Below are 12,587 nucleotides of genomic sequence, written 5' to 3'. Positions count from 1 at the left end.
TCATACTTCTTTTCAGTGGGGACATAATTTTTTAGTATCATGACAGGATCTAAACAGTATCAATATATATCTGGTACAGCTTAAATTTTATACCCCATAAATCGGAAGTTGATCTTTCTAAGATGTTTTACTTACGGTTTAAAATTATACATACTCTAGCGGTCATCTGAATAGGTTTGAATTTTTTTCTTTTTATATGTTAAGGTATCTTCTGATGTGTTCGTATTACATATCCATACTATTTAGTTTTTGAGAGTCCTATCCTATGCCAACATTCCCAAGAAAAAATTTGACGGTGTTGCCATATTTTCGGAAAATATCCCAATTATAATAAAATATGTACAAAAAACAAAAGTTAAATTTGAATTACAATTTTCTACTTTATTGTCGTCGAAGAAACATTCTTCCAGACCAATTTTCGAACATTAATGATAAATGTGGTCCACTACGGTGGATTTGTGAGCATGATAATACTTAAATTTGTACTGCAAGGATAGTTAAAAAATGAAACTTGAACTAAAATACCAACTATTTTCAATGGCCTTTCTAATTTATCGATCCTAATAATATGGCTACACTTGGTATTTGCTTTAAGCAATTTTCGAAGCTCAGAAGAGATCTTACGAAATCAAAAAGTCATTTAAAGCAAGTTTATAAAACGTTTTTGTTTGAATATTTCTTGATTTTATCTGAAAGTTCTTGGTAACTTTTCCATGTTGAGAATTGAACCCACGTTCCTAATAAAGCGGATCAAATTTGTTGTAGGATTTATCAGAATGTTCCATTTTTCTAAACTAAACCAAAAAATTGCGCAATATTTGCATGGGTAGTACAATTTTTCAATTTTATTTGATTCAAACCTATTCTGATGATCGCAAAAATTGGACACTTTTTTGTACATATTTTATTATAATTGGGATATTTTCCGAAAATATGGCAACACCGTCAAGTTTTTTCTTGGGAATGTTGGCATAGGATAGGACTCCCAAAAACTAAATAGTATGGATCTGTAATACGAACACATCAGAAGATACCTTAACATATAAAAAGAAAAAAATTCAAACCTATTCAGATGACCGCTAGTGTATATGTATGTATGTCACAACTTCACTTCCAATGAAATTACCTCCGAGCTCTTGATTTTTCAAATAACCCACCAATTTGGTGGATTTGTACCTTTTTCCTCAAAACTGTGGGAACCATCACTAATCTTTACAAACTCTAAACTAATAGTATGTTTATATATAACCGGACTGGGTTTCAAATGTCACTTCCTTTGCGTATACTTCAAACAAATCCCCATTGAGAAGGCTATCCCTGCAAAAGGCTATAATTAAAAATGGTCTAAGCCCTCTTCTTTTAAACATTTTCGCTGTTAATTTCCTAAAATAAGCATGAAAATAAAAGAAAATCGATTTGCTTGTGAATAAAAATTCTATACAACTTTCAAAAATTTACAAAACAGAGGTATTTTTTTTGTCAAAAACTGTCCAAATAGGTGTCAAGGTATACTCCAAACGCGAAGCTCGATATAAATATGTGGAAAATTTGACTTTTTTGAAAAAATATTTTTGCAATTTATTCGCAAAGTTTCGCGATTTTTTTAGGTTTTATCCTTTTCTGCCATGAGACCATTCCGAATTGGCGCGAATTGTCAAAATCTGTTCAGCCGTTCTTGAGTTATAAGCGTAGTAACTAACATCATCCATTTTTATATATATAGAAGATATATATATATATATATATATATATATATATATATATATATATATATATATATATATATATCTGGTGGAAGGTGACAATGTCGGCTAACAGTTTTTGAAAATAAAATTTGCGTATACTTGCGAATTAAATAAAAATCAATTTCCAGATTTCGTAAAACTTAAACATTTGGATATTTTTATTTTTTGGTTGGAAAACCATCGAAAGCCTAAACATGTAATAGACTGGGTTTCTGCCAAAGTTAATGGAGGTGTCAATGAGAACTATATGACGGCAGTTAAACAACAAATTAATAACATTTGTGCACGCCTTATCACCGGATTACACCAAAACACTCGTTGATTTATTGTTTGGAGGCTCGAATGTAATAAAAAGAAAATCAAAATCCTGAAAATCCCTTCATTTTGTTAAAGAAGTGTAAACTTTATTGTGACGCGTCAAATGTTGGGTTATTTTGGTAATCTTCATTTATTCCCTAATGAAACCTTGGAAGAGCCTAATATTTTCTGGATTTTAATTCACAACTAAATACCTAAAAAAGTGGCACTTATACATTTGTTATACGTATAATATCTCTATGTCGGTGTAATAATGCAATAAAAAAATGTTGAGAGGTGTAAACTTTATTTTGACGCTCACTGTATGTTGCTGCAAAATATGAATTTTCCCTCCGTGTATCAATAGTAAAAGATGCACAAAAAATTATTGAATTTCAATAGGTAAAGTGTGGTTTTAATTGTTTAGTATTCACTTGGTCTATCCTTGCCGAGTATAGTCCATTCTTACTTGTTTGTATACAAATACTTACCATCCTCTTTGCTTACGAAAATTCTTCTGAATAAAACACGTTGCATTTCCTCTTCTCGAGCTTACTTTAATTGATAGAGTAAATCAAATAAATAGTTGTTATAACACATTAAATTAATTGCACTAATAAGTATTATGAATGATGTATAAATGTATGTATATACAAATTATAAACGAATTGTCCCGACAGTCAGATCGAGTGATGAATGTGTGCACAAATAAACAAATAAGGATTAGTTGCTGATTCCGTTTTTAGAACTTTCTCCACTATTGGCTGGAAGATTATCTGTTAGGGTGGTACATGTGGGAGCTTTCGCCTGTTTGACATCGGGAGCATCTGCTGATATCGTGGAAATGGGGGCAACTACCGGAAATGAGTGGGGAATCGATTGCTGGACTATTACATTGCTGCCAGAATCTAGAGGGCTGGAGTGAAGAGTTTTAAATGCACTATGCTCACCTCCCATTAATAATGGAATTGATGCTGTGGCTGATGCATGCAGTGCTGCTGTTGCTGCTTGCTGGAGACAGGAGTTCGGTGATGTTACGGGTATTTCTGCTGATGAAGGACTGCTGTGTGCGCTGTTTGTATGGATGATAGTGACGTTTGGTATTGATAGTGTTGAAGGTGGTGGGCTCGGGTGTCTGATGCTGGTATCGTTGTGTAGCGCAATCTGTGATCGTTGATAGTAGTTTGGATACAGAGATGTTAATTGGTTGTTGGCACTGAGGCAAATCGCTTTGGAGAGATTGTCGTTTTGTGTTCCCGTCGGCAGAAGCAATGGGAGTTTGTGGGGTAACTGCTGATCTGTTGAGATATTGACCGGGGATGATTGCAGGTGTGGCTGGCTGATGAAAGTCCCCTGTGGTGATGTCGAGTCGCGTTTTCGCAGTAAATTCACACGCTGATGTCGTCGCCATTTGGCTCGTCTGTTGGAAAACCAAACCTAATTGGTCAATATGAAGAAACCATTTGTTAGTCTATAAATGTGTCAATGTGACATTTATGGTGGTTATTGAAATGTGTATGTAAACATGAGTGATTGTGTTGTGGGTAAGTGTTTGTATGTCTAAAGTTGTGTGAGTAAAGACGACAAGTAATGAAAATGAATGACAATAATTAAATTTTAGAAAGAAAACATATGGTAATATTCAAAAAAGTTTTACAATCGTTGAAGTTGAGGTTCACCATTTAATAAGTCGCGAACTGTTGATATATTTTATAAAATATGGATACATTTATATTAATTGAAGTGTTTTAGCCAAGATCTCATAATGTGGACCATAACAAATAATATTCGTGGAAGCTGCGTTGGTGGTAATATAAAAAAAATGGGAAAAATGTGTTGAAGTAATCAAGTTTTTTTGTGTTCTTTCTTGATTTCTGGCCAAAGCACGCAAAATTCAAACCTGTGCTCAAAGAAAGAACTAAAGAATACCCCTTGGGAAACATGGTTCTAGTGCATGACTTTTCGATATATACACTACATCCCACTAAAATCGATGCTGACTTTTTGAAGTTTTGATTTCACTGTTTTTCAAATTTTTCTTATAATTATATGGTGCAACTGGATAATATTTTCAAACTAGTTACAGGATTGTAGAACTCGCGATTCCACGTCGTTCGATGTATATCTCTTGAGTGTGCTCCCTACAGCTTCCTAGTAATAGGAGCCCAAAGGCCAAAATTTGGTGCGTAAATTTTCTGAAAAAACCTATTTTTTGGCTTTAAAATTTACAACTGTCGTACAGGTACCCCTGAACCCCGCGTGATTTTAGTTTTCTTACGTGCCGGATCTAATAAGACCTTTCGCGTTCGAATCCATCCACTAAAACGCCGGATATATATACCTTGAAAGTAGGAAATTCTGCAAAAATATATTTTGACAATTCCGCGAATTAAACCGCGCTTTTCTTTGATTATTTTTACATAAATGTAATCCTTTATACGCGATTATAATATTTGCCAAAAAGAGGTGTCACAAATTACAAAGATTCGGGAGTAATATCCCTATTTATCCCAAAATAGGATGTGGTGGCACATCCGCAATTCTTGACGAATCTGTCTAAAATCATTTATATTGACGTATTTTTAATAGGCGGCCATTGAAATCGGATGCACCTTATAATCATATGCACATCGCGCAATTTTTGCCCACTTGAAGGTTTTTGAACAGTAAGATGCAACTGATGGCACACTTTGGCCGCTGAATGAAACATGGGAAAATCCATGCATATTGATAGACATGGACTCCCTGTATCCGAAAAGCACATGCAGCTCAACTGATTTAAACGGATTCGCGAATTACATGCTTTTTAACTTTTGTGTTTTTTCTTTGATTGTGATTTCAATATTACTCTGTACTTCTTATTTCTATTGCTTATCACAGAAAGCAAATATACTTTCACAATGACTAATTACTTTTTTCGTAGAAGTTTAAGCAAAATACTTCAGGATTTGGATGGAAATTTAGCGAAATAATGGAATAACTACCAACATTTATTTTTCAAATTTTTCGTATTTAACCAAAAATATATTTTTGAAATAATTTCCAACAATAAGTTTCCGTTTTTTGTTGTTGCTGTAATATGCAAGTTATAAGCGCGATCTTTATAATTTTGGTCTCACATTTTTCTACGCGTTGTCTAGATTCTGTACGTATTTTTGAATTATTTTTTTAGAGATTTTTTGGCCTCTGATTTAGAATAAATAAAATTTATTCCAAGATTTCTTCAATATTTTTTGATTTTCCGCGAAAATAAAAATAAATTTAGCAAATATTTTAGCATCTACGGATAGATATCAAGTGCTGCTAACGATTCATATATACATGTTCTTATTACAACACAATAGGAATTTTTAAATATATTTTCTTTACAAGAGAGTAAAACCGCATATAACTTTTGAGTGCAGCATCCAATTTTGTGAACGCGAACAGATTTGAAACCACGATTTTTTTCGTAACCCATGTACCAAAAATGGCGGATGTGCTCGCCAAAAAAGTTTTTAATTTTTTTTCTATGTAATTGTAAAGGAAATTTGAAATTTACCATATATCCATACCTGTACTCTGGCCTCGCTGAGTCCAGTTCTAGAAGCCAGTTTTTCTCGTGTGCTTACACATGGGTAATGCGACTTTTCAAATTCCTTTTCCAATTCGTCTAATTGATCTTGGTTAAACGTAGTTCTATTTCGACGGAACTTAGGTTGATCGCTGTCATCGGTGTCGGAATCCTCCCCCTCAATATCTAAACGGTAGAGGTAAAAAATATACAATTTAGATAAAATAATCTCTAAAATTGGTTGATTGTGATATACGTAGGTATATACTTATATATATTTACTTTTTTGTTTATAACAACAAGTTAATTTATTAAGTTACATTTTCACACTATAAACATAGATTAGCCAGGTTTCCAGGTTAAAATATTATTCCAAATATGTATATTTTTTGGTTCGATTAGAAAAAAATATTTGGGAGTTCTCCAACTATTTCGCTAAAATCCCATACAATAATTAATGTATACTGCTATATATGTATACTGCTGAATCTTAACTGCTTGCTGTAATAACTTATAAGGATAGGAAATTAAGAGTAATATTGAAATTACAATCATTCAAAAAATTTGAAAATTAAAATAGCTGTTATTCGCGAATAAGTTAAAGTCGGTTGATGTGCATCCGATTTTGGATACAGCGAACCACTCTCTTTCAATATCTATGCACATTACGATGTTTCACTCAGCGGCCATTGTGTACGTCAGTTGCATCTCACAATGCCAAAAACCTTAAAATGGGTAAAAGTCGCGCAATTTGCATTTTGATGCGCATCCGGTTTCATTAGCGCCGATCAAAAATATGTCAATATACACCTATTTCAAATAGATTCTTCAAGAACCGCGGATGTGCCTCCACATTCTATTGCCGTAAAAACTCATATTTCTCGAGTATTTCTGTAATTTATGACACGCGTTTTCGCAAATATAATAATCGCGTACAAAGGATTCCATTTATGTAAAGAAAATCACGGTTTAGTACGCGGATTTGTCAAAATATATTTTTACTGATTTTCCTATTTCCAAGGTATCTATATCCGCGGTTTTAGTGGATGGATTCGATCACGGAAGGTCTCATTAGATCTGTCGCGTAAAAAAACTAAATTCACGCGGGGTCAAAGGAAATTGAATGACACTTGTAAATTTTACACGCAAAAAATATTTTTTTAAGAAAATGCACTCATCAAATTTTGGCCTTTAGACTCCAAGGAGCACATTCATGAGATATAAATTAAACGACATAAAATCACGAGTTCTATAATCCTTTTATGAGTTTGAAATATTATGTTGTTGCGCGTCCAGATTATTAAAAAATTCAAAAAACCCCGAAATTCCTGCTTCAAAATGTCAGCGTCAATTTTAGGTGGATGCAGTGCAGTGCAGTCTGTAAAATGTATAGTTAAGCCAGAAATCGGAAGGAAACAAAAAGACTTGTTGTCTTCAACCCATTTTTAACCATTTCTCTACATTGAAGCCAACACAGCTTCCACGAAAATTAATTTTAATGGTCGACATTATGGGATCCCTCGTAAAACACTTAATTTTAAAGAATTTCAGTCATACTGTATAGAAATGTTAACAGTTCGGAAATTCTGAATGGGTGAAACTCGGATTCATCGATTGTAAAACATTTTTGGTTTTTATCATATGTACATTTAGTACGTAAGGGTACTGTATGTGATTATAAAGATTAATGAAAATAATCCTCAGTGAGATATTAGAATTAACATTAAAAAGCTCTAAGATTGGAATTGGAACGTTGTTCACGCATATGTGCATACATACATTCACATACAAACCCAGCAAACACAATGTCGGACGTGTCGTCTGCTCAAAGTCGGAAGTTTTTTCCGACGCGTCTGACCGATTTCGGTCCGAACTCTGTCCCATTAGTCTGACGAACTTTTTTCCCTCTCTCTCTCTCTCTAAAGGGATTTTTTTTATTTTTTCTCTTGTGCTGCTTTGGCTATCTATATTCATTGTAAATAAGCAGAAAGAAAAGAATTGTACGTGTTGCGATCGCACATGATGGGCGAATTGTGTGTAATTCTGTGCCACGTTGATGAAGTGCGGGCGAAAAAATGCGTGCTCGGGTTTTAATTTCTGTGACGAGAACAAATTTGGTTTATTTTTGTTATGCGTGTTGATACATGATAGTGTTTAAAGATCATTCATAGTGAACCGTTGTATACAAATTTGTTTATTTTTATAAAGTTAATGAAAGTAAAGATTTTCTTCGTCATACTTCAACACTATTCCGTGGAAATTCATATGTTTTATAAATATTGCCAATGGTAAGCTTCTTAATACATTCATGTTTATCAACTTTTGTATGTGAATACATGTATTTTTCATACATTAATAAAAATTGTTTTACATATTTCACAGACCCTGTTATGAATTTGTTGTTCCCCACTGTTTGTTTTTTCTACCTAATTGTACGGATTTAACAAACCCACTGGGTTTCAAATGTCAATTCCGTTAGGTATACGTCAAATAAGTCTTCATAAAGAAGGTTAACCCGGCAAAAATCTATAATATAAACAGGCTATAAGATGATATTAAAACCTTTCATATGTTTATAGTAGGTGAACAAACATTTAAATGTAAGGATTTTAATTTTTCATGACATAACTGTGTACATTTAACGTTTTTATAGTACGTTGACATATAACCGGATTTAACAAACCCACTGGGTTTCAAATGTCAATTCCATTGCTTATATTTCAAATAAATCCTCATAAAGAAGGTTAACCCTGCAAAAGGCTATAATATAAACATGGCCTTAAATAATAAAAACAAATTTTGTTCGAATGCTGGTAAATAAATCAGAAGTTCATACGATAGTTCATCAGATTTCGGACCGAATTCGGGTCGAAAATCGTCCAATACTTCCGAATTTCATTAGATTTTTCTTTCGAATTCGGACCGATATCTATCCGAACGTCGGTTAATAAATCAGAAATTCATACGATAGTTCATCAGAATTCGGACCGAATTCGATCCGAAAGTCTGCAGAAACTTCCGATTTTCAGTCAGAGAAGACGTCAACTAATCCATATGACTTTCGGTCAGAGCTCGGACCGAACTCGGATTCGGTCCGAACTCGGACTTTTCTTCCTATTTTGGGTATACACATGTATTTATTTATGTATTTATGTATTTATGTATTTATGTATTTATGTATTTATGTATTTATGTATTTATGTATTTATGTATTTATGTATTTATGTATTTATGTATTTATGTATTTATGTATTTATGTATTTATGTATTTAGGTATTTATGTATTTATGTATTTATGTATTTATGTATTTATGTATTTATGTATTTATGTATTTATGTATTTATGTATTTATGTATTTATGTATTTATGTATTTATGTATTTATGTATTTATGTATTTATGTATTTATGTATTTATGTATTTATGTATTTATGTATTTATGTATTTATGTATTTATGTATTTATGTATTTATGTATTTATGTATTTATGTATTTATGTATTTATGTATTTATGTATTTATGTATTTATGTATTTATGTATTTATGTATTTATGTATTTATGTATTTATGTATTTATGTATTTATGTATTTATGTATTTATGTATTTATGTATTTATGTATTTATGTATTTATGTATTTATGTATTTATGTATTTATGTATTTATGTATTTATGTATTTATGTATTTATGTATTTATGTATTTATGTATTTATGTATTTATGTATTTATGTATTTATGTATTTATGTATTTATGTATTTATGTATTTATGTATTTATGTATTTATGTATTTATGTATTTATGTATTTATGTATTTATGTATTTATGTATTTATGTATTTATGTATTTATGTATTTATGTATTTATGTATTTATGTATTTATGTATTTATGTATTTATGTATTTATGTATTTATGTATTTATGTATTTATGTATTTATGTATTTATGTATTTATGTATTTATGTATTTATGTATTTATGTATTTATGTATTTATGTATTTATGTATTTATGTATTTATGTATTTATGTATTTATGTATTTATGTATTTATGTATTTATGTATTTATGTATTTATGTATTTATGTATTTATGTATTTATGTATTTATGTATTTATGTATTTATGTATTTATGTATTTATGTATTTATGTATTTATGTATTTATGTATTTATGTATTTATGTATTTATGTATTTATGTATTTATGTATTTATGTATTTATGTATTTATGTATTTATGTATTTATGTATTTATGTATTTATGTATTTATGTATTTATGTATTTATGTATTTATGTATTTATGTATTTATGTATTTATGTATTTATGTATTTATGTATTTATGTATTTATGTATTTATGTATTTATGTATTTATGTATTTATGTATTTATGTATTTATGTATTTATGTATTTATGTATTTATGTATTTATGTATTTATGTATTTATGTATTTATGTATTTATGTATTTATGTATTTATGTATTTATGTATTTATGTATTTATGTATTTATGTATTTATGTATTTATGTATTTATGTATTTATGTATTTATGTATTTATGTATTTATGTATTTATGTATTTATGTATTTATGTATTTATGTATTTATGTATTTATGTATTTATGTATTTATGTATTTATGTATTTATGTATTTATGTATTTATGTATTTATGTATTTATGTATTTATGTATTTATGTATTTATGTATTTATGTATTTATGTATTTATGTATTTATGTATTTATGTATTTATGTATTTATGTATTTATGTATTTATGTATTTATGTATTTATGTATTTATGTATTTATGTATTTATGTATTTATGTATTTATGTATTTATGTATTTATGTATTTATGTATTTATGTATTTATGTATTTATGTATTTATGTATTTATGTATTTATGTATTTATGTATTTATGTATTTATGTATTTATGTATTTATGTATTTATGTATTTATGTATTTATGTATTTATGTATTTATGTATTTATGTATTTATGTATTTATGTATTTATGTATTTATGTATTTATGTATTTATGTATTTATGTATTTATGTATTTATGTATTTATGTATTTATGTATTTATGTATTTATGTATTTATGTATTTATGTATTTATGTATTTATGTATTTATGTATTTATGTATTTATGTATTTATGTATTTATGTATTTATGTATTTATGTATTTATGTATTTATGTATTTATGTATTTATGTATTTATGTATTTATGTATTTATGTATTTATGTATTTATGTATTTATGTATTTATGTATTTATGTATTTATGTATTTATGTATTTATGTATTTATGTATTTATGTATTTATGTATTTATGTATTTATGTATTTATGTATTTATGTATTTATGTATTTATGTATTTATGTATTTATGTATTTATGTATTTATGTATTTATGTATTTATGTATTTATGTATTTATGTATTTATGTATTTATGTATTTATGTATTTATGTATTTATGTATTTATGTATTTATGTATTTATGTATTTATGTATTTATGTATTTATGTATTTATGTATTTATGTATTTATGTATTTATGTATTTATGTATTTATGTATTTATGTATTTATGTATTTATGTATTTATGTATTTATGTATTTATGTATTTATGTATTTATGTATTTATGTATTTATGTATTTATGTATTTATGTATTTATGTATTTATGTATTTATGTATTTATGTATTTATGTATTTATGTATTTATGTATTTATGTATTTATGTATTTATGTATTTATGTATTTATGTATTTATGTATTTATGTATTTATGTATTTATGTATTTATGTATTTATGTATTTATGTATTTATGTATTTATGTATTTATGTATTTATGTATTTATGTATTTATGTATTTATGTATTTATGTATTTATGTATTTATGTATTTATGTATTTATGTATTTATGTATTTATGTATTTATGTATTTATGTATTTATGTATTTATGTATTTATGTATTTATGTATTTATGTATTTATGTATTTATGTATTTATGTATTTATGTATTTATGTATTTATGTATTTATGTATTTATGTATTTATGTATTTATGTATTTATGTATTTATGTATTTATGTATTTATGTATTTATGTATTTATGTATTTATGTATTTATGTATTTATGTATTTATGTATTTATGTATTTATGTATTTATGTATTTATGTATTTATGTATTTATGTATTTATGTATTTATGTATTTATGTATTTATGTATTTATGTATTTATGTATTTATGTATTTATGTATTTATGTATTTATGTATTTATGTATTTATGTATTTATGTATTTATGTATTTATGTATTTATGTATTTATGTATTTATGTATTTATGTATTTATGTATTTATGTATTTATGTATTTATGTATTTATGTATTTATGTATTTATGTATTTATGTATTTATGTATTTATGTATTTATGTATTTATGTATTTATGTATTTATGTATTTATGTATTTATGTATTTATGTATTTATGTATTTATGTATTTATGTATTTATGTATTTATGTATTTATGTATTTATGTATTTATGTATTTATGTATTTATGTATTTATGTATTTATGTATTTATGTATTTATGTATTTATGTATTTATGTATTTATGTATTTATGTATTTATGTATTTATGTATTTATGTATTTATGTATTTATGTATTTATGTATTTATGTATTTATGTATTTATGTATTTATGTATTTATGTATTTATGTATTTATGTATTTATGTATTTATGTATTTATGTATTTATGTATTTATGTATTTATGTATTTATGTATTTATGTATTTATGTATTTATGTATTTATGTATTTATGTATTTATGTATTTATGTATTTATGTATTTATGTATTTATGTATTTATGTATTTATGTATTTATGTATTTATGTATTTATGTATTTATGTATTTATGTATTTATGTATTTATGTATTTATGTATTTATGTATTTATGTATTTATGTATTTATGTATTTATGTATTTA

At 27.1% G+C, this 12,587-nt stretch overlaps 1 protein-coding gene across 4 annotated transcripts in view; it reads right to left on the bottom strand.

Annotated features, from left to right (window-relative positions):
* Positions 1-2,578: 2,578 nt before the first annotated feature.
* LOC141400619 (paired box protein Pax-6-like) overlaps positions 2,579-12,587 on the bottom strand; it is a 260,551-nt gene continuing 250,542 nt past the window's right edge. For 3 of the 4 annotated variants that reach the window (XM_073979911.1, XM_073979909.1, XM_073979910.1), the window contains 2 exons: positions 5,597-5,781; positions 2,579-3,479 (listed from right to left, as the gene is read on the bottom strand). In XM_073979911.1, the coding sequence (XP_073836012.1) occupies positions 2,766-3,479; positions 5,597-5,781 (899 nt within the window). In that variant the 3' untranslated portion in view covers positions 2,579-2,765. The remainder of the gene's footprint in view (positions 3,480-5,596; positions 5,782-12,587) is intronic. The other variant, XM_073979913.1, reaches the window with a different exon arrangement.

The sequence above is a fragment of the Musca autumnalis genome, unplaced genomic scaffold (assembly GCF_047663935.1).
Source record: "Musca autumnalis isolate F117 unplaced genomic scaffold, ASM4766393v1 scaffold_4, whole genome shotgun sequence".
Classification (NCBI taxonomy): Eukaryota; Metazoa; Arthropoda; class Insecta; order Diptera; family Muscidae; genus Musca; species Musca autumnalis.
This window is presented reverse-complemented; position numbering and strand designations above follow the sequence as displayed.